General features: G+C 44.9%; 2 protein-coding genes across 5 annotated transcripts in view; one reads left to right on the forward strand and one right to left on the reverse strand.

The window, feature by feature from the left end:
* The window catches only part of LOC144824355 (uncharacterized), a 141,659-nt gene extending 117,805 nt beyond the window's left edge, over positions 1 to 23,854 (reverse strand). The window contains exon 1 of the mRNA XM_078683468.1: positions 23,757 to 23,854. Within this exon, the coding sequence (XP_078539594.1) occupies positions 23,757 to 23,854 (98 nt within the window). The remainder of the gene's footprint in view (positions 1 to 23,756) is intronic.
* LOC144824062 (protein FAM169B-like) overlaps positions 1 to 24,005 on the forward strand; it is a 373,480-nt gene that overhangs the window by 26,838 nt on the left and 322,637 nt on the right. The window lies entirely within an intron of this gene.

Here is a 24,005-nt window from a genome sequence, read left to right on the forward strand (position 1 = left end):
ATATTCAAAACAATGGCAAGAATGGCAGTATAGAAAATATCAATCATGACTAATAACATGTACATTAATAACACAAAATCAAAAAGAAATCGTACATAAGTCCAGTCGGCTGCAGGTAGGACCACATAAATTAAATTCAACATTTCACCCTTAAATTCCTCACGCGTCTTCCTCAGAGCTGTCGTCGTCATGTTCGGGTATAGGCTCGCATATATTTCCCCGATAGACATTCCGTGCTGCCCATATTTTGGTCCATTTTTGGGGACAGCCCCGAGTGATATAGACCGTCCTTTCGGCAATCATGGCCAAGTCCATATCTTTACACCAGGTCGTTAGTGTGGGCAAGTCTGCAGTTCCCCATTTTTGTGCTAAATTGCGCTTTGCCACCATGAACCCCAGTGTTGCCCAAGTTTGTGTCAGGCGTGTGAGGTCGTTGGGTTCCCATATGTTTAGAAGGCATTTTCGGGGCTCCGGAGCCAGTGAGACACCCGTGACTTGTGATAGTGTTCTCAGTATCCTCGTCCAGAAATCAACCATTCGGGGATAGTCCCACAGTGTATGATAAAAGGAACCCTCCTCCCCACAGCCCCATAGGCAATATGTGTGTTGTGCTCTGCCCATTTTATGCAAGGTGGTTCGGGTATGGTACGTGCGGTGCAAGATTTTCAGTTGAACTAGCCGCGCCGGTATGCCTACTTCCTTAGGGGAGGCCAGCGCTTCCTGCCATTCTGACTTGTCCATGTCTCCTATGTTGTCCACCCATTTGGTTTTCAGTAATGTTGTGGGGTCTGGTATGTTATTAATTAATTTACGGTAGGTGAATGATGTAGCACGTTTCTGTAGGTGATCTGTTAGCAGCCTGTCCTCTAATGGGGAGGGGTCAGGGACCTCCGTATCCTGTGGCAGTACCGCCAGTAGTGCGTGCCGGACCTGTACGTATCGGAAGGTCTCAGAGGGGGCAAGATCATACTGTTGTCTGAGTTGGGGAAACGGGATCACGTCTCCCTTGTCCCATAGGTCGCCTATTGTGGAGATGCCTATATCGTCCCATTGGTCGAATCCCTTACTTTTGCGCAAGCGTCCCAATTGTTTGGTATCCCATAGTGGGGTTAGGCGGGTTAGGGTCCCCCTTCCACCCAAGTCGCGCCTGTGCTGCATGCCATATTGTAGCCATATGTTTTGTCGGTCCTAGTAGGTTTGATGTCTGGTCCTTATTGTAAAGCACTGAGTGCATAGTTCTCGTGCCCAGCTGGGCCCTGTCGCCTTATAGGCAGGGTCATCTTATGGAGCGTGTATCCATTGGTTAACAATTTTAAGGAGGGCCGCCCAGTAGTACAGCTGGATATTCGGGAGCGCTATCCCTCCGTCGTACCAACTGCGATGTAATTTAGCCTGTGCTATACGAGCTGGCTTGTTGCCCCACAAGAGCGTGGACACCTGTGCTGCTATTTGTTTAAAATATTTTGCGGGTACTGGGTGCGGTGTATTCTCTAAAGCGTATAAGAAACGGGGCAGAGCCATCATTTTAAATAACGCAGCCTTCCCCAGTAATGTCAGCGGGAGCTGCGCCCAGTGTATCACATCTCTTCTCAAACGCTCCAACGGGGGTGCTAAATATTTGTTAAAGAAATTCGCAGGTTCGGGCGTGATATGTATACCCAGGTATTTAAAGGAGGTGTGGGTAACCAGAAGTGGGCTTTCCTTATCGAGATGTGGCGGGGGGCCGTGGAGCACATACAAAACAGACTTGGTCCTGCGATGTATTCCTATAGGTTCTGTATAGATCCCCCTATTCCTGACCCTATTCTGGTTAACAAATTAACTAGCAGCTATCCCATGATGCAGAAACCGTTATCTGATTAAGCCAGACCAGGGCACAGGAGCGCGTTATCTGATTAGGTCATAACGCTTGCCATCTAATTAGGCAAGCAATATTCCTCCAGCCCCTGATAAGGCATAGGGAGTTCTCAAAACAAATCAAACCTATGACAACCTGGGGAAAACCCTGCGGCCATTGTTTTGATTTCTCAAAGAACTTCAGTAAAAGAATGTGCTAACGACCAGCTCGTATGACATCCTTATTGACGTATCTATGTCCATCCTTACGTCAATCTCGGCACCTTACAGGTATAAATATTACCGACATTGCCTTAAGCAAACACACGCGGTGGTGACGAGATCGGAGCAGCGAGACTTGCCGAAGCCCAGCAGAGAGCGAAGCCCACTGGCGCTGCCCCGCCTTCCTGACGCGCTGAGAACGAGACGCTGCCTTTCTCCTGCCGAGAAATCCAGCTCCGGCGCTTCCGAGCAGCCCTTGCAGGCAGCTTGGAATATCGAGACCACAGACGAGAGATACCATCCTAGATCTCAGGTACAGAACTGAATAACCCCTTGCAGAGAATTCTTGAGTCAGTCACTTGGCAAAACAAACTTAACTCAAAACTGCTACTTTCTACTCCAGCCCACGTATTAGGTTTAGGTCAGGTACACCGGGGTAGGCGTGGTTAGAAGCACCAGTTGAGTACGATTAGTCAAACGTATATGTGTATGTATATATTCTATCCATTTTAAATAGCATATGGCTTAGAAACCATATCAATGCTTTTACAGTATTATTTCATAATTCTGCTTTTATTGTATGCACTTTACTTAACCATAAGTATTGCGATAATATCGATCCATTTCTCTTGTACGAGAAAAGAGACTGATCAATAAACAACATCTTTTATTGAACACGCCCGTCTCTTCCTTTTCTCTACAAACTGGTAAAACTAAGAATGCACGTACTGACTGAGTAAAATAGGTTGTCTTTTGTTTTCACACGACTCTAGAGATACACTCTTGATTAGGGGAGAGCAAAGTTGTCATGTTCTATGGTTGTCAGAAACTAAATCCCTTCTTGTCTATCCAGGGAGGTTCAACTCCTCCTTGCCTATTCGAGAAAGTTTCTAGTGAACTCTGAGCTAGCTGGCAAACCCAAAACTTTAAGTCTAATATCGACTGTAGAAGACCTAGTTAACGTCTGGTCTAGGTCTATACTATTGGAGGTATTATTCCAATGCGCAGAGCCTATTGGGATAATAGGAACTACACTACATGGCGCCCAACGTTTGGAAAGGCGATAAAACTAACGCAAGACTTTAGAGTAACTCAGTCGTGCTCTTTCACTCAGACCCTTTTTTCCCATAATACTTCAAAGACGTCTGGAGTGGGTGAGAGGTAAAATCCGCCAAACCTCGCAGGAGGGAACTCCTGTGTATGGTTCTTGGTTCAATCAACGTTGAAGGATACACTGTTCCAAAATATTGTGCATCTAATCTTTGTTTCCATAAGGAACCTGATCTGCAAACAAACAGAATAACCTTCCTGACAGTAAAATGTCAGAAAGTGATGATGAAAGAGAGAGAGTTAGATTAGCAGCTGAACTAATAGAAGCTGATAATACTATGCAAGAAGCAGACCCGGATATAATACTCATCCCGGTCAACAAAAGGAAATCTGTAACTTTAAAACTTATAGAAAATGGACTGACACCAAGAGGTGGTACAGTCATATTCGTAATTGAGGCACACGAATATCGGCAGACAGAGGTATTCTATTCATGGATAAACTTTCCAGCAGCTAATGCTGTAACAAAGGTCTTCCACTATTACAAAACAGAGGAACCTCCTGATGAGTACATTCCTTTCGAGGAAATGGAAGTACCACTCAAATTCCAAGAGCACCTGCTCTTGTTTAATGGCGCCCTAAAACATAATAATCACATCACCAGGCTCGGTCCACTAGGTAGACCAGGAGCAACGTGGCCGGTCCTAGCCGGATACACACCACATCCAGACATCGAAAGAATGTCTGCAGCAGATCTTTTAGTACAACTAAAACAATTAATTAAAATATATAGACAATTAGTCCAATATGTAATGCGGACTTCAACTGTCCAACCAGTAATTAAAATTCCACAGCTGACCCCTCATCAGGGGAACACAAATAAAATTACACCACAGAACATACAGTCCTGCCTAGGTAAAGTACCAGCTAAACGGGAACAAATACCATTCTGGTTAGCACAAAAAATCACCCAAATAGAGGCGGTATTTCCAAATACCACCCCGGTAGAAAAATACAGGATTCTGACTATCTGTCTTCCAATGGGAATCGCACCACACGTGGAGGACTGTGACACTTGGGGTACAGTCTTTGCTTCCATTTACACAAAAACACATGGAGTTCCATCCATGTCGGTAATACCAGATGTGCTAAAACAAATTCAAGACGAATACGGTCCAGAACCCGCTTTAACTCTCGGTATGAAATTACTAAAAGACTTCAAGCAGGTCTCGGCAATATTACTAGCCAACATAAAAGGAGAAGCAGCGAATGTGGCGATCCGCCAGAGGTTAAAAGAGACAGATATAGCAGACTAACCAGCTGAAATTGCCAGAATTATAGAAAAATCCTATGAAGAACTAGGTAGAGATAGTTTGGGTGGAATACCAGTGAAGCCCCAACTAATTGAAAGTCCTGAAAAAGTATTTATTCAAAATAATCTAAACAGTCAAAAGAAGAACTGGGATGGAAACAAACAATCCAATCCAAAAGAAAAAAGATTCCAGTCCAGAGGAAGGTCTCCTCGGCGGAGAGAAAGATCTCCGGACCAAGGACCCAAGTCTCCCCAAAGGGAGCCCTCTGTGAAAAGATACAACCTTAGAAATAGGGATAACATAAAGAAACCTGATAGATATCAAGATTTTGATACACGTCCCTCTCAATCTTTTCAGACTTCCTCGCAGAAATCGGAAAGAAGAGGACGATCGGAACCCAGGAAAGGGCACGTCAAGTCCAAAGACAAGGAACCTGCTCATCCAAATAAAAAATTACAGTTTCCAAAGAAGAAGGTAGCCAGTATTAAAGTATTCAACAATGCCGAGAATACTGAGGACACAGCTGAAAAACGGAGAGTGGGCTCAGACAATGCTAGACAGCGCAGCAGAAGTGAGCATAGCACGCAAAGTCCTTATGAATCATCTGGAGACAGTGGACACGAATGAATACATTCAAGTGGAAACTGCAGACACCAGAGTTAGCAAACCTCACAAAATATATGAAATAACTTTACGTATAGAAGGGGATAAGACTAGAAAAATAAGGGGCCTTTTTTGGGATAATCTCTCCAAGGGCTTTGACATCCTTCTAGCTGAAAAAGACTGGCCACCAGAGTTTGTCAGGGAGTGCCCACATGGCGAAGAAATAATTATGCCTGCCTTCTCAAATCATATTCCAATTCATAAAAAATATACACTTGCAAGAAAGTGGGCAGTAGCTCAAGCTCCTGCTTTATATAAAAATCATGTGGGATGGGATGAGGAATCTCCTCCACACAAAATCCAGTTAAAATCACAACCTACTGCACAAAGGCAGTATCCAATCAAGCAAGAAGCTAAAAAACAGGTAAAAGAAATTCTAGATCAACTAGAATACCAGGGGGTGATTGAAACTTGCACCTCACAAATGAACAACCCTTTGTTTCCTGTCTCCAAACCAGACAATTCATATCGTCTAGTTTTGGATTACAGACACCTTAACTCATGTTGCAAAAATTTGCAGTACAAAACTCGCATAGTGCTGCACTAATGAATAACATAGTGCGCAAAAAATATAAAACAACATTAGACATCTCTAATGGATTCTTTTGTCAAAATATAGCACCAGAGAGCAGATACTTGTCAGCGTTCTCAATAAATGGCGCTCAAAAAGAATTCTGTCGGTTACCCCAGGGGTACAAGAACAGCCCAGGATTATTCTCAGCGAGAGTAACAGAGTTACTACAAACATATGATGACGAAGCATTATCTTATGTCGATGACATATACCTAACAGATGATGACTTGGATACTCACTTGAAGAGAGTGAACACCATAATACTTGGGTTCGCAGCAGAGGGTTACAAATTCAACTTTAAAAAATCTAGAATTGCCCATCTAACAGTCCTGTTCTTAGGATATGAATTATCAAGTGAAGGCAAAAGCCTGGCTGACAATTTCCTAGAGAAATGTGCCGTACTCCAAGCACCTAGAACACTAAAAAACCTACAGTCAATTCTAGGCTTCCTAAATTTCGGAAGAACATACATTGCAAATTACGCAGAAAGGGTCAAACCCCTTTATGATCTAATAAAACCAGATTTTAAAAAAACCAATTGGACTCAAATGCACACAGAAATTCTGAGATCCTTACAAACAGATATGTTAATTAAAACAAAATTAGAAACACGTGATAACACACGCAACCTTGTGATTCGAGTCATCCCAGGAAGATGCGGATTCACATACCTGACCTCTAACGAGGGAGAAAAGGTACCAATTGCATTCAAATCACACTTGTACACAGAAGCTGAAAAGAAATTCAGCATTAAAGAAAACATTGTTCATGCAGTTCAAACCGCAATAGCTAGAGAAAAAGATAAAGCTGACGGTAGACACATCACAGTCAGAACAGCAGAATCTGCCTTTGAGGCATTAACAACCCCGTGTAATTTACCAACAACAGCATTGAATCCGGAATGGATACAATGGGTGAATTCCATTACAATGGACAAAGTAAAATACTACTTTGATCCGGAACTAAAGGAACTAAAATATCTAGAATATGAAAGAACATTCCCTCTGCCAATCGACATTCTGCCATTACGACAGTACGCTTGTACAATCTATACAGACGGACATGCTCAACCCCCCGTTTGGGGAGAACAAGCATACAACCCCACATGTGAGATTACAAAAGAAGTGTGGCGCGGAGGTAAACTAAGACCTCTATTAACAAAAACACACTCAGTAGAAACTAATTCAGAACAACAGACTGAAATAATAGCATTGAAAATGGCGCTAGATAATGCAGATCGCGAATTCCCGACACTCATAGTGTCCGATTCATATTACTGCGTCAAATCATATAACAGCGATTTGCAGAAATGGATTCAAAACGGTTACAAAGATGACACAGGTGCAACAATAAAGCAAAAACTGTTTTGGGAACAAATAGTTCTGTCAAAAAAAGAACTACCAAAGACTCACGTGATACACTCACTGAGTCATCAGCGTGATGGCGTTCACGTTGCAGGGAATTCATTGGCTGAGAAAGCCACAGCGGTAGCAACTGAATCGGCTTCCGTAGCTAGAAAAAAGCGTGCAGTAAAATACATTGACGGTGAAACAATGCTGGCGGTGAAAACGTCATCAAAAGGCGACTGCTCAGCGTTACCGATCAGTTACCCACTCAAATATACATACATAATCGATGCAAACTCCGTTCCTTTTGCTCGAATCCCTGGAGTGGGGGATAGAGTGATTCCAAACATGGACAGGAGAGGCTTGTTAATAGCAGACGCACATATGGGCGAGGGTCTCAGACACCTCAAACTAAAAGATTCTCTGGAAGAATTACAATCAGTGTACTGGTGGCCAGGCATGGGCCTACATCATACCTTTTTTGTAAAAAACTGCCCAAACTGTAACAGAAATCGCAGTGGTGACAGAAACGGTATATTACCTTGGCGTTTCACACCAGAAAGGATCAACAATAAAAAATAAACCCAATATGAAAAATGCGTCGTATTAACATACAGAGACTAGTTTTCACTTATAATGTAGACCCCAACTTTCGGCTGACGCCAGAACTGTTATATCAAGATTTGCAAGTCTATAATGGCATATAGGCTAGAAGCATGCTACTTACTGACCAATATCTTTCCATTGCCTCTCGGGTTTGTGGGGAGTGCTTGGCCAGAATGAGCATTGCATTTGCGGGAATCTTCTCACTTCCTTCCTGAGGGATACGGGATGGTGTAAAGAAAAAACCAAAGGCAAAGAGCGATCTATAACAGCAAAGGTATTAGGTTCGGGAGCTGGGTGAGTCAAACATCTAATAAGTGTCCAACGTAGTCTAAACAACTTGCCAAGAAATTCTCTGAAGGGATTCAATCCGTACGAATTATTGTTTGGGACTAGGATGTTAGTCTTAGATCTTGACAGTCAGACTTCAGTGGTGAAAGAAAAAAGCTTTGATATCAAAGATCGTTTGGCTATTTTGCAGGACTTAAACGAAACAAGAAAAGACCTGAGCAACATAAAGTTGAAACAACAGCCAACAACCACTGAAGAAACACCGCCTGTCCCAGCAAGACCTGTCTGGATTCCAAAAATCGGGGATCTAGTCAGAGAAAAGATCGCGGTAAAGAAGGAATTTGGGCCTTCTTACAGAAAAGCAGTTCCTGTCTTGTCCATCAACGGGACAAGATCAGTTGTACTACCGCCGCTTGCTGGTAAAAAGGAGAACCGAGTTGTATCCATCGACCTGGTAAAACCACAATCATGTGGCCGATAACAAACAGTAGGCCAAGTGGACTCCCGATAAGTAGTAGAACACCGAGGTTTGCTACAAGTACAGAGGTGCTAACTAAAAGGCTAATCACATTCGAAACGCTTACAGAACAACAACAAGGACTATGCAACAATGCAATGGAACTCACACCTCTGAAAACCCAAATAAAAACGTTTAGTAGAGACACACCAACCTACAATGAAGTAACAAATGAATATGCAAGAAACAGTAATCCTGAAGCAATTGGAACAATTGATAGAACAACATCCGGCTACTTCATAAACTTCAATGATTCCTCTGAAGACCTCAGTGAATCAAAGACACAGCCATCAACAAAAACCCTTAAAGACAAAGCTAAGGAACTTTTGAAACAACTGAAAGAAACCTATCTGATTTCTCCATGGATTGAATTTTGGGTGTCCTTTGGTGTATTTATCCTCATAGTTTGGCTCATCATGGTACTATGCTTGGGACGCTTCATTGAGGGAAAATATGCAAAAATGGACACAGCAAGCCAGAAAATCACATTGATCCTCAAGCCACACACGTCTTCACACGTCGAGAAAAGAGAACTTTCTTCAGTCAACTTCACAGCCAATCCAATACCGGGTGGGGTAGCATGGGACAATACTGACTATGAAATTTATGGTCCGGTTGAAATCCTCAAATATCCACACCAAATCAAGATCTCGTTGAGTGACTTTGTAAAACCAAACTCATTTGCTGATGATTGGGACTTTGAAAGTATTAATGACATGATGTCTGACCTAGTGATGTCTGCTAAATTTACCAAACATGATTATTTGCAGGGTTCGTCTAATTATGATAGTATGTACTGCTACAACCACTATGGTAACCATTTTCTACATAAATCTGCACAACCTAGAAATGTTTTAAATTATAATCAATGGGAACATTGTGCAACCCCTCCAAAAGGAAGCTCAAGAACCGTTTATGACAAATATTCATATTTTTCAGGGTTCAATACAAGAAAAGCTGAAACATTTTATTTTAAATTGTCAAATAAGACAGGAACAAAAACCATGCTTACAAACACAAAATTGATATATTCGGACTCATTTTTTGAACAAATGAATACATTTGGTTTTGATTATTGGGACAAAAATGTGGAAGTAAAAAGTGTTTGGGGTACAAGAGAATGGCAAGTTCAGGGTATAGAATCATTGTTTAGAGCCTGCATGATCCCAGAACAAATTATATTCTTGAATGACACTATTCAACAAACTACCTGTCTTGGATTAGCCAAAATCAAAGACTTAAATAAACCGTCTATTCCAAAACCAACAATGAACAGCAATAACTCTGCAGATGAAGAGATAGACGTAAACTATGTATTAAACCAAAACAGAACAAATCCTGATTGGAAACAATGGTTAATCTGGTCCACAGATATTAATAACTGTCAAGACAGATTCCTGAACAAAACACAGGGGTTCACATTGACCAGGCCAGACCCTAGATATTCCCAAAGACAACACCCAGGGATAATCACCACCTACAGTGTGGGCAAACTCTGCCTTCAATGGCTACAAACTTCCACACTGACAGAAATTAAACAACACCTAACTTTACTTACTGATGGTGCTGACTTGCGTGATTTCATTATGGGACCGCACAAACAGCGTCAAAAACGCTTCATAGCAGCCTCTATATATGCAGCTTACAACGAGGCCTGGAAGATAACTCAAATTGAGACAGCAGAAAGTATACGGGAAATTGACCGTATTAATTTGGAAAAATCGCTTTCTGTAGTGGACAATGGGTTAATGACTCTGTCCTCCAGAATTTTTTCATTGGACAACATTGTGTCTTCAGCAATCGACATAATACCGCAAGACTTACTGTTGTTACAACACGGTCAGTCGCAATTGCGTTCTATTATACAGCTTGGATGGACATTACAAAATCTGCGTTCAGGCTATGTGCCTTGGCGTTTAATCAACACAACGTCACTATTCAATATCTTTAACCTTACTGATAAACAAATCAGTATGGCACAAAAGGGTGCTGATTATACAATCCTGAGCATTGAGAAACTCGAGAGATTACCATTGACAATGTCAGAACGACATGTCATTGAATGGATAATACATGGGATAATTAATATTCCGATATCTACTTTCAGGTTTCAATACTGCCAAAAATATATACAGGCTGGCATGTACGAGAAATTGGGAAAAGGGTACATTAAGTCAACATGGAACTTGCCCTATTCACATGCATGTGTCAGTAATAAAGGACAGAAAGTGTTCCTTAGTGGCAATAATTGTGCAATGTCACTAAGCGGTACACTTCTGTGTAATGGAATTAGTTTGCATGGAGCCTGTGAAGGGAACTCAAATAACCTTTCATGTCACCAGCTAGGCACACCTGCAACACAGATAGAACCATTCTTTAAAAGACTCTATAACGGGAGTTACATCCTAATTGTGGATCGCAGATGTTGTAGTCTACTGCCCGGGGTTCCTTATCTCATAAGTAAGACTGCGAAGGTCATGTGCTGTGGACGCTTATTGTTCCCCAGCTCCTTTCCAGACAGGGAGGCAAGGACATGGCCTAACTTGAAAATTACTTCTATTCGAATTGATACTTTAAGCAGAATGAAAACAGTGCTTCTTCAGACGCCGACCAGGCTCACGTCATCAAAAGAAACGTATGATCTCCTAGTCGCAAGGACGACTGCAGAGATTCACTCATTGTTTTCAACCAATTCCCCCATACATTTCGCAGAAATCCTGAATGAAATCTTAAACATTTCTGATAACAGTGGAGTCTCAAATGTATTTAAGACATTGTTTTCAGGGGCATTAACACCATTCAAAGCCATACTGGGTATTTTTCCAGACCTCGTCCATTCGATTTTTGGAGGAGTTCCCCTCATTTTGGGACTAATTGCAGGAATCCTATATTGGTCCTTATATTTCGTTATGGCAAACCATGTCACAGACAAAACACCTGCGACAAGGGAAGAAACAATCCGAGCCATTGGATACCGGGACCGGATATCAAAAATCCTGGGACTAACCCGGCTTAGAGACCTGAACATGACTTGGTTTCTTTCATTTCGGCCGATATGGCAAAGATGTGTTTTACCTGTATTAAGGTGCATGCTGTGCGGAGAAGAATGCGTGTTGGACACCTGTCTGACGCTACAATCGGATGCGCCAATTGATGCAGAAACATTGTTGGGTCCGGTAACGGCTCATGCATTGTGCTGCCCTCAACGGCTGCCAATCCTGATGACGGCATTCGTGGAAACTTCACCACTACGATTGAGGGGTAGTGAAGATCAAGATGAAAGCAGCATCGATCAGGTACGACCTTCTGTCAGCAATACTACTCAAAACGTCAATGGAGACAATCATGCACATGAATGCATGGTTACATCTTATTCCGAGTTAGTGGAACTCTCACAGGAAGCTGTTGACAGCTTTTCAGCAGTCTCAATGATATGATGTTCTCACCAGAGCAGAAATAACGACTCTTGAGCAAGCTAGCACACGGCGTTCCCGACACCTTGAATTTGGCCTTCAACTTTAATATTAAAGTAGCAAGCACAATTTTTCCTCCAGTTCACGGACAGCAATTTTTTTTAGCAGCCCCAAAATATTTTTATAATTTTTTCGGGACACTTATCTTCTGCTTAAAGTAAGAACTATTCTTAGAGAACTAATTTCTATTTTTTTTAAAAACTTCATAGACATTAGCTGCCCGCTGGTATGTTCGTAAATATTTTTGAACTGTGATGAAGTGGTCTCGAACTTTTCTTCTGTATTAAGAGCCATTTCATGTGTAATTCTCATATTCAATTACTAATAATGTATACATATGCGTGATTAATTTAGCATTATTCTACTGCTTGAGTGCATATAGTACATGTGACTATTTTTTTCCCGTATATTACATAATTTCAAAATGCATTATGTGTATTTTGGGGTGGTAAGGTATACACGATACTCTACAGTATGTTTTACTATGCCTAGATTCGTAAATATGGCCATAGTTAGCGTGGAGTGGGTGTGATGTATTCCTATAGGTTCTGTATAGATCCCCCTATTCCTGACCCTATTCTGGTTAACAAATTAACTAGCAGCCATCCCATGATGCAGAAACCGTTATCTGATTAAGCCAGACCACGGCACAGGAGCGCGTTATCTGATTAGGTCATAACGCTTGCCATCTAATTAGGCAAGCAATATTCCTCCAGCCCCTGATAAGGCATACGGAGTTCTCAAAACAAATCAAACCTATGACAACCTGGGAAAAACCCTGCGGCCATTGTTTTGATTTCTCAAAGAACTTCAGTAAAAGAATGTGCTAACGACCAGCTCGTATGACATCCTTATTGACGTATCTATGTCCATCCTTACGTCAATCTCGGCACCTTACAGGTATAAATATTACCGACATTGCCTTAAGCAAACACACGCGGTGGTGACGAGATCGGAGCAGCGAGATTTGCCGAAGCCCAGCAGAGAGCGAAGCCCACTGGCGCTGCCCCGCCTTCCTGACGCGCTGAGAACGAGACGCTGCCTTTCTCCTGCCGAGAAATCCAGCTTCGGCGCTTCCGAGCAGCCCTTGCAGGCAGCTTGGAATATCGAGACCACAGACGAGAGATACCATCCCTCAACCATCCTAGATCTCAGGTACAGAACTGAATAACCCCTTGCAGAGAATTCTTGAGTCAGTCACTTGGCAAAACAAACTTAACTCAAAACTGCTACTTTCTACTCCAGCCCACGTATTAGGTTTAGGTCAGGTACACCGGGGTAGGCGTGGTTAGAAGCACCAGTTGAGTACGATTAGTCAAACGTATATGTGTATGTATATATTCTATCCATTTTAAATAGCATATGGCTTAGAATTATTGAACACGCCCGTCTCTTCCTTTTCTCTACAAACTGGTGAAACTAAGAATGCACGTACTGACTGAGTAAAATAAGTTGTCTTTTGTTTTCACACGACTCTAGAGATACACTCTTGATTAGGGGAGAGCAAAGTTGTCATGTTCTATGGTTGTCAGAAACTAAATCCCTTCTTGTCTATCCAGGGAGGTTCAACTCCTCCTTGCCTATTCGAGAAAGTTTCTAGTGAACTCTGAGCTAGCTGGCAAACCCAAAACTTTAAGTCTAATATCGACAGTAGAAGACCTAGTTAACGTCTGGTCTAGGTCTATACTATTGGAGGTATTATTCCAATGCGCAGAGCCTATTGGGATAATAGGAACTACACTACAGTCCAAATAACAGTGTATCCCGAGACCTTCCCATAAGCCTCGCAAAGCGTGAGGAGCACCTGAAGGGAGTGCTCAGGGTTCGTCAAATATATCAGGATGTCGTCAGCGTAGAGGGACAGACGGTCTTCCCAGCCCGCTGCCCATCTGAGACCCGTCAGAAGGGGGTCGACTCTGATCTGTGTAGCCAGGGGCTCCAGCACCATCGCAAAGAGGAGTGGTGACAGGGGACAACCCTAGCGTGTCCCAATAGACGGGGGAAGCTGTCTGAGAGGTGTCCATTAGCCGTCACGTGCGCTCGGGGGTTGTGGTAAAGGAGGCGAACCCAGGCGCAGAATCTGGGACCAAACCCCAGATGGCTAAGAACCGCGAAGAGAAAGCTCCACTCCACCATGTCGAAGGCCATTCGCGCGTCCAATGACAGGACCACTGCCGGTTCTGTCAAGTCCTGTGCTTTGGCCAGTACCCCGTGGAGGCGTCAGAGATTCAGTGCGGTGTTCCTGTTGGGCATAAAGCCCGATTGGTCTAGGTGAATCAGGCGCGGGAGGTAAGCTATAAGTCTGTTAGCCAAGGTTTTAGCCAGAATTTTGGCCTCCGCATTGATCAGGGAAATGGGACGTAGGAGGTGCATTCAGTCGGGGGTTTCCCAGGTTTTGGGATCGCTACTATGGTGGCTAATTGTTGGTCAGGCGGTAGCGCACCTCGCTCTAGGCTGTCGTTGTACATATTCAATAAATGGGGGGGTGAGGATGTCCGACAACTGTTTAAACATTTCTATTCGGATCCCATTGGGTCCTAGTGCCTTTCCTGACTGTAGCGCGCTTATTGCTGCGTGTATTTCCTCCTCTCCAAGGTCGGCCTCTAACTCCAAGGACTCCTCCGGAGTGAGTCTGGGCATGTCAATATTACTTATAAAAGCCACTGCCTCCTCCTCCGATACAATAGAAGTTGGTGTGTAAACACCGCGGAAGTGGCGTGCCAAGGCGTCCACTATCTCTCGTGGGTCCGACGTCAGTTGGTCCTCACGCGTCCGTAATTGTGCCATGCCCCTGACACCTCGTTCTCGTCTATCCAGCCATGCCAGAAGCCTTCCTGCCTTGTCACCAACATCGTATATTCTGTGTCTAGTGGCGGTGAGATTGGACACGGTCTTATGTCGTAGGTGATCTCTGTATCGCTGTTGTTTAAGGTGTAAGACATGTGCTGAGGATGGAGTGGGATCTGCAGAGTGTAGTACCTCGGCCAGATGTAAGTCCAGCTCCAAGTCCAGCAGTTCTTCTTGTTTGCTTTTCTTATAACCGGTAATGGAGACTATGGCCTGCCCTCTAACCACTATCTTAAAGGCTTCCCATAGAATTGACGGGGAGCCAACGGACGTTGTGTTCTCTGTGAAGAAATGTTTCGTGGCCTGGCTGATTTCTTTACGTATTTTCAGAACCTGCAGGTACCCGGGGTAGATGGGGTATGTCCGTCTATGAGTCGTGTGGTGTAGTGAGAAGGTCAGCATCACTGGGGAGTGGTCCGAGATGCCTCTGGGCTTAATTGTGACGTCTATGACATTATGCAGGCTAGTGGCGGAGACCAAGTAATAGTCAATTCTAGAAAGGCTGTTGTGGGCATTTGAGTGGAACGTAAATTGACGTGTTGTGCAATGGTGATGTCTCCAAATGTCAGTTAGCCCGAGTGCGTCCGCGAAGCTCCGGAGGCGGGAGACGCCAGGTGTCAGTGTCTTCACCGGTAGTCTGTCTTGGTCAGCGTTCATTGTGGCATTGAAGTCCCCCCCCAATAATCAAGTCTCCCTCCGGCAGTGTCAGCAAAAATTTGCTGAGTGCTGGGAGTGCCACTGTGTGTAGCGCGGGGGGTATGTACACCAATATCACATTAACAGTCCTTCCTTCCCACTGTCCCTGCACCGCAGCAAACCTTCCTTGGTCATCCTTTTTTGTCTGAAGTACTATAAAGGATGAAGATTTCCATATCAGTATGCCTACTCCCCTGGAGCCTGAAGAAAACTCGGAATGGACGGCCATTTTATACCCCCACCTGTCCAGTGCTCTACATGTCGTGCCCGTGAGGTGCGTTTCTTGTAGGAGTGCCAACGTCTGTGCATGACGCTTGATAGCCTGCAGTACTAGATCCCGCTTAATTTTATCCCCTAGTTCGTGTACGTTCCACGTAATGAGTGCCAGGGGGGAAACCGGTGAGTCAGGGGACGCCTCTGTAGCGCTTTCAACTGGGGTCAATGTCGCCATAGGTGTAGCATGGAGGGCGCGCGTAGTCCATCAGGTCCATACAGTGTGTGTTTCCCGCAGCCCGTTGGTGTGATGTGTGCAAAGCTTTGCCATAACATACCATAACCAAAAAAGAAGAACGATTTAAAACCCGAACTCCCCTTCCTTGTGCCCCCATCCCCCTCCCTGCCTCCCTGCCCGACGGACCTCGAATTGCCCACCACCCCAACTTAGCAGAGTGCTCAATCCCAAACCCAAACAGTGTACTTGCGTGAGGGGGTAAGAAGTCCAGTGAGAAGTGCAGTCCTTCCCCTTTCCCCTGAGACTGCTGAAGCCCAGTGCTCTATGCGTTCAAGCCTTATCTCAGTCCAGGGTCATGTTCCTTATTTCCATTGCGTGTATGCCGTAAGCTTCACCCATGTCCAAGGCCCTCATCCCAGGTGTGTTGTTGATCATCTTCGTCCGACCGTCTCTGTTCCTGCCTGTTCACGTCTTCATGTTCACCGTGGCGACGTTGGTTCCCATACACGCGTCGTGGTCCCTCTGTGCGTCGCCAGCCCTCCAGCCAATCGAATGCCTCCTCCGGTGTCTCGAAAAACCATGTTTTACCTTCTGCCACCACCCTGAGTTTGGCCGGGAATAGCATTGCGTATGGAAGACCTTTGGTCCGTAGTTCTTTCTTAATTTCCAGGAAGCTGCGGCGGCGTTTGGAGACCGCCGTTGTATAGTCAGGGAAGAAGGACACGGTGGAGTTCTGAACTCGGATCGGCGGGGCCACCCTGGCTGTTTGTAGTATGGCGTCGCGATCGCGAAAGTTAAATAGACGGGCAAGCACCGGTCTGGGGGGTGCTCCCGGTTTGGGACGGCCTCCCGGCACTCGGTGGGCCCTTTCCACCAAGAAGAAGGCTGAAAGTCCTTTTGGTTGTAGCCGAGTCTTTATAAGGTCCTCCACATATAGGTCCATGGCTTGTTTCCCTTCAGATTCCGTAATTCCGAGGATTCGGACTGTATTCCTTCGGGAGCGCCCTTCTTGGTCGTCCAGCTTCTCCGCCATTAATTTGTTTTCGGCTTGGAATCGGGATACTGTCTTGCGCAGAGAAGCAGTGTCAGACGTCAGGGTTTTTGTGATTTGCTCAACTTCCATGACGCGGGTGGACATCTTCTGAAAGTCAGCCCGGAGGAGGGAGACGTCGGTGGAGATCGTTCCCACCATGGTCTGGACGCCGGTGAGGGCCGCCATGATGTCCTCTAGCGTAACTTTTTTGGAGCCCCCGTCCCCGGGGTCTGCTTCTGCAGAGTCATTTTTTTTCCGAGAGAGGCGGAAAGTCCTTATTATAGGCATATTTGTCCAGCCGTGCTTGCGTGTTCTGGGTTCGGGGCCCCCTGCCCGACATGGCGTCGACTGTGTCTGGCTGGGCACTGTGTCGCGGCGTGCTGTGGTGTCTCCGAAGAATTGGGCCCCGTAGTCTGGTTAGCCGCTCTGTGTTTCTTATTGCAGGAGGCGGGGGGGGGGGAGTGGGGGTCCCCCGATACTTGGGCCGGTCACCACTGGTCAGCAGGCCTCTGCTCCGGGCCGATGTCGATGCTCCAGCCCCACAGGTGATTGATATGGTAAATAGAAGGGGGGGGGCGTCACTCTCTGCAGCTCCCCTGGGGTGTGGTCCACTGTGTCCCCGTTCTGGTGAGGCCCGGGGGACTCAAGCACTCTAGTCCCCGGATGATGTTCAGGCGGTAGGCCCCACCTCGATAAGGACCCCACTAGGGCCCAGCCTCAGGTCTCTGGCTCGCCAACAGCAGGCGGGCTGCACCACGTCCCGCTGGATTCCGCCCAAAAGTGCCCCCAACTGTGTCTCTGCGCAGGAAAGGCCCACCTCCGCGATCGTGATGGTCGCTGGGTGAAGGCCGAAATTGAGTCCCCGGCGGCCGCCCGCCCTGTAGGCCTCTGGCTGACGCTCTAGTTCGCTCACGATCCCGGCTGCGGATCAGAGCCGGAGTTTCCTTACGGCTGCCGCAGGACTCCGGGACCCAGGGCGAGTCCTCGGGGGTGTATAAATGTTTGGATTTTGTGCCCGGATTGACGTGGAAGGCCGCTGCCTCACCGAAGCTCCCTCAGGCAGCAGCCATTACTATCGGCCGCTAGCCACGCCCTTTTTAACAGTTTTTTAACGCTAGTGCAGGCTTCCATTTATCAATGCCACACTTTTTTTCAATTTGTTTTCTATTTTTGCTTTGTAGCCCTGTAAAGAACCCCTCAACAATGTGTTAACTTGGGCTGACTTTGAAATAGATGAGAAACATAATCATCCAATTTGGATTCGAATATGTCCTCTCCAAGATCACAGAGTCTCTGCAGTAGGTACCACGCCCAGAGAGCTGATGAAAACAAAAAAGTGATGGACGGAATGCTTGAATTAAATCAGACAAGTGTAATTATTTAAGGCTGCAATCTAATCATTTATTCCAAGAACATGACACCTAAGATGGGAATCAGCTGTATGCAAATCAGCTTTGGTACTGCTCCAATTGGAACAGTCTAGCCAGAACATCCAAACCAAACTCCTATGTACGGGAACACAAGCTATCCCAGACTATTTTGTCTCCTCCTCAGTATGGTGCAGCTTTGTCTAGAGGGGCAAAGTGAATGAAAAACTTTGGTCTGGAATGTGGCCCAATCTATTGCCAATTACTGAAATTAATTCTAGAATTCCTTCCATCACTCTGTTGGATTTTTTTCCAGTTGATGCCCTAAGTGCAATGGGTATCCCTATACACTATTCCTGTCCCCCGTCGTGTGTGGCAGCCCGGGCTCAGACAGCTCCCGAGCACACCCACAGCCGCACCGAGCACTTCACAGGTCTTTAAAAGACAATGTGCATGTTAAAGAGGCGTTGTTGTTGTTTGACCCCTTCTATGAGCCCCTGCAGCGCCACTCTACCTACTGCTTAAAGTTTCAGCCCCCCCAAAAAAATTCTTAGCACCCCCCCTCGAAATGTGGCTCTATTTGCGCCTCTGATGCAGCCTGAGTATTTAACAGTGTCTGAGATTAATTCAAGCATTAATTTAATCACATTGTAGTTTGTTGCGGTTGATGCTCTAAGAGCAGCAGGCATTGCCAGACATGGGTCCCGTGTTCATCGTTCATATTAATTATTGATGAAGCCTAAATAGCCAAAAACAGTCTGGGGTTGCTTCTGTTCTTGTCCGGGGTGGTACAGGCCTGTCAGTTCCTGCTGGGCTGTTGCTATTGGATCAGGACGAGGAGCGATTTGCATATGACTAGTTTCTGTCTAGTGTGGCATAGTCGACAAAAAACAAAGGTCTGGATTGCTGCCCGAGCAATTGCCCGTGCCATTTGTTCCATCAGATTTGTTTTTTTGCAGAGCGCTGTCACACTCAGTCGAAGAAACTTTTTAGGTTTATGCTGCGTTTGCTTCCTTTTTAGGTCTCGCCTATTCCATTCCGCAGGAATGAATATGCGAGTCTAATGCACCACTAAACCAAGACTTAAACCCAAGGCTCTCAAAAGGCTCTCAAAAAGCGGATTTCCACAAGTGCACGTCCTCGTGCACGAGCTTGCCCGAGCCTTCCGCCTGCCAGCAGCATTTCTCCTCCCCTTACCATTTGCTCCTGTGCTTCTCCGCCTACAGTTTCACACTTCACGGCCGCCATGCCGTGACTCGCATTCTCCGAGAGCTTCAAAGCTCCCCTGCACTGCTTCACACTTCACGGCCGCCAGGCCGTGACTCGTTCTTTTGTTCTTTTCATTTTCAATTTCAAAAGGTATTGTTATACACTTATAGTTACTTTCTCTCTATCATATTTACCTACAGTGATGCATATGTATAGATGTCTTCGATATTTTTGTCGTGATAATTTGGCCACACCATATTTTTGTCCTCAGTACTCTGTTACACAACATGACCAACACATGCTTTTGTGCAACGAAATGAGCAATTCAATGAGCATTTTTGGTGCAATTGTGGGAAAACCATATTTCACAGTAAAAGAAACAATATGTGCATGTGCTTATCAAATATCGGAGCAAGTGCACAATATACTTTGGCAATGCTTGTTTTTATTTTTGTACCTTAGTGGGAAAAAAGTTAAATTGGGCCGACGATTTTATTGTATGTTTTCTTTCAGTTTATGCTGTATGAAACTTGTGTTCAGGCTCTCAAAATCAGCATTTATATAAAGTAACAATCAGATACCAAGCAGCTAACATTCAAAAGTAGTTGTGTGAACATTAAAAGGGGCTCAGCAGAGACTGCAAAACAGACATTATTGACATACATGTACACAACTTGAGTATAGATAAGCAGGCTGTATCTTCTACAAATGTAAACGATTGTTAGCTGTTATGCAGAATCAAATGATTGGAAAACTCGGAGACCTTCTTTAAGTAGTCCGGTCTTTCCAAGCAGGGCGCCGGCATTCACAAGTTAATAGAAAGCTATAGAAGTGACTGCCATGGGAGGCGAGGGGTGTATTTGGGGGGGGAGCAGATATTACTGCTGGCAGTCAGGGTCCTCCCATGTCCACCTCCCCATTAGAATAGGGAGAGCCCGTGGATTGCAACGCCTTGCAGTCCAAAGGACTATTCATGACCTTCACCCAGGCGCGCAACACCCATTGGGCTCATGGGGCTTCAGCGCCCCCCCCCGCCCCCTGTCGTGTGTGTCAGCACGGGCTGGCGAGCATCTAATTGCAGCCGCACCCGAGCACTTAACAGGTCTTTAAAAGACCATTACTTGTAAAAGAGGGTTTTGTTGTGTTCACCCATTCTTACAGCCTGTCTGTGGTTGGAAGAATTAGCCCCCCCCCCCCGAAATATTTTTCACCCCCCCCCCCCCCCCCCCCCGAAATTGGGCTCTAGTTGCCCGCCTGCCTTCACCTGTCCTTATTACATACATCTTAGTCAGTGGTTCGGCTGATGACTATCAGCTTCCTGACCCTTCAACTTGCCCACCTCCCACGCACATAAACTTGGCGGAAATTCACAGCGCGTTTTTAGTGCTGCTTTGTTCGGTCCTGAGCATGACAGATGCACTGAAAGCAGGCTGCGCGCTGCAGGGCGAAGGAGCAGAGCTGGCCACTTGTGTGTTTACACCCTACATTGAGATGCCCAGAGGTTAAATTCAAATGAGAGTGGGAGTGAATGGGAAATGAGGTGTGGAGGAATAAGCCCGCCATCAACGGGTTGGTCTCAACGGGAAACATCATTTACCACGAAGGAATTACCACTACTAACGTTTACCACGTGACACTTACCACGCAGGGTGCCTTCCACGCAGGGTGCCTTCCACGACGTCTTTACCACGGGCTGGGGGGGAGACGTGGTATTCCTTCGAGTCGTTCTGCGTGGGCTTGGGGGGCAGAGGGGGGCTGGGGGGGGTCTCCCCCCCCAAAAATAACAAGCGGGGGGCAGAGGGGGGCTGGGGGGGGTCTCCCCCCCCCCAAAAATAACAAGCAGTTTACTTTAAAAAAAACGAACATAATTTTAAAAGAAAAAGGAAAGAGCCTCCCCCAAAGACGTGCCGTGTACGTCAAAAAAGCAGTCCTTTTTTTATTTTGGTATACGTGTTTTGACGCTTGTTTCAATGGAGGATGGAAGTAAGGGCTCGTAGAGAAAGACGTGCAGGTAAGACGTTTCTAGGCGTAGTAAAATCCTACGTTGTAAATACCAGCGTGGTAAAGCCACTTGCGATGTAAAATTCGCGTGGTAAAGCCATGCGTGGTAATTGAAATCGTGGTATAATCATATATTCGGTCTCAACCTCACGTTGCTGTGCAGATTCGGAAACAACTACTGACAAACTCGGTAGGTCTGGCTTTTGTAGAAAACGGAAGTGTAAGCGGGGGTAGACTATCATGATGCTTTTCTGTTCATGCTCGTGTTATGGAAATGTCAATTCAAAATACATGGGGGCTTATTTACAAGCCCCTTGAGCCACTTTTGTGTCACTTTTCCCATGTTAAAAATGACGAAAAGTGGCGCAAGAGGCTTGTAAATAAGCCCGTGGACTTTTACAGAGTCGAGCCCGCTCTGTTGAGTTGGTCAGCTAAGTGTCAGCGAGAGGCCAAGTAATGAATGAGCACTCAGTCTGTGCTGTCCTCATTCTTGAGCGGAGTTGATACTGCTAGCAGGCTGTCAGAAAAACGCTAGCTGCAGGGAAGGACTTACCTTTCAGAGTTCTTTGTGGTATCGAGTATCATTAACTTGTATCAGAGGCACAGCAACTATTATTTATAGCACTTAGTAATAGCGTTGTATATAATAAGAAATTATCATTAAGACTACTCCTGTCAATATTACTCTTCCGTGAACTCAAGCCACTGGTGCAGAGTAAAGAATCGCGCACAGGAACAAAAAGATCCTTTTATCTTAGGTATACTAGTGATAAGCTACTGTAGATGTGGCGTTAATTTATGCATAAACAAATCAGTGCATGTCCTTCTTCCACCACCCTATGTTTCTTTTTCCTTTGCCTCATTCTTGATACGTTTCTCCTTTCTTTCCTCCCTGCTCTCTGCCGGACCCTCTCGGACACCAGTGGCGCTTTGGGGCCACAGGGTATATTTTCCACATCCTCATTGTTTGACCCTCAGCAAAAGAGAGAACAAGTATTTGCAATGCAATAGGTCTCGCATGTATGCGAGTTTGAGCTACTGACATTGCAAATTACAATGCCTTTTATTTATGTTTTTAAAAACGAAAACAAAAAAAAGCAATTGTCATATGCAATGTCATTAGCTCAAACTCGCGTAAATGTGAGACCTGATGCATGTTTTGTGATGGGAGCATGCCAACTCTTTTACATTATTCTCTAATTCCTGTTCTCTTTTTATCTTTCCATGTAACTTCATACAACACCACAAATTATTATAAGTTAACATACTATGCTGCATTCTTTAACCTAGTTTGCTTATTTTTATCAAGAATATATTGCTTGAAACACAATTGATATATGGTATAAAATACCCAATTCTGAATCTAAATGGGGATATTCGAAGTCACTGAGGAGTTGTATGCCCATGTAGATGTACAAGGCTGAAGCCTGAGTGCCTTTATAAGGATATGGAATTTCGAGGTGACTTAAAATATCCTATTAATATATGACCAAGGGTACTTTCTTTCTTATAATTAATTCTCATTTTGTTTTGTTTTTTGTCATGCTCATTGCAGACATGAACAAAAGCAGAATCTCTCCTTGCGAAATCAGACACACTTAAAAACAGCTAGTAAGTTTTGCAAAGATATATTAGAATCAGTGTAATGTAAATCAGATTACACAAACATGCTGTGGCTCTGATTGTGTAGAAACATTCATAGATTTCTGTTATTGACCTATTTCTTGGAAAAAATCAATATTTTGCCACAAATATATCGTTTTCACTGATTACTTTTTCTTTTTGAAAGGTATACCAAAAGAAGAAAAAGCCAGTTGCCAAGAGGCAAACGAGTACGCCTTGTCCAAAGAAACAAGGTCTCAAATATAACCTTATAGGGAACGTATAGACCACTGATACCATGTTGTTGAACGCCCGGAGTTAACCTGTAGGACTGCGGTGATTGTCAACCACTCATTCTTGTATAATTATGTTCTCGTAATATAGTACATTTGTATCTTTATTGTGCTTCCATTTCCCCCCTCCCCTTTTACTGCAATAAACGTATCTCTTTTCAAACTAAAAAAAAATGACTGCGGTGAGTGTAAACAGACTTGGTTCGACTAGTAAACCCTGCAAAAATAACTATTTAAATCCCTCTCTGTGAACCCGGTTAATTAGGTCAGGTGCTCTCATTGGGGGTGTCAAAAGTTCTCCCTTTAGTGCCCACAGAGATTGGCAAAACAACCCTGCCCATTTAGCACACAAAGCTCGCAGATTCCTACCAGTGTGGCTGCCGCCTGGGCGAGGGTCCTTCGGTGTTAGGTAATGCCTTGTTTACTAGCACGAGATGGCAGGCATCTGTAACGTAGCTACACAACATGTCCGGAATCTGGAGCAGGCATTAGCCCCCTGGATCTAAATTTACATGTCCCTCTGGGACCACAGTGGGGCCCACTCAGGGTGTCTTCAAGCGTTTAACTCTTTCGCTCTCATTCGCCCTTACCTCAGGATGAGAAAGCAGCTCAGTGGGT

This window comes from Lissotriton helveticus, chromosome 3_1, assembly GCF_964261635.1.
Source record: "Lissotriton helveticus chromosome 3_1, aLisHel1.1, whole genome shotgun sequence".
In the NCBI taxonomy this organism is placed as follows: Eukaryota; Metazoa; Chordata; class Amphibia; order Caudata; family Salamandridae; genus Lissotriton; species Lissotriton helveticus.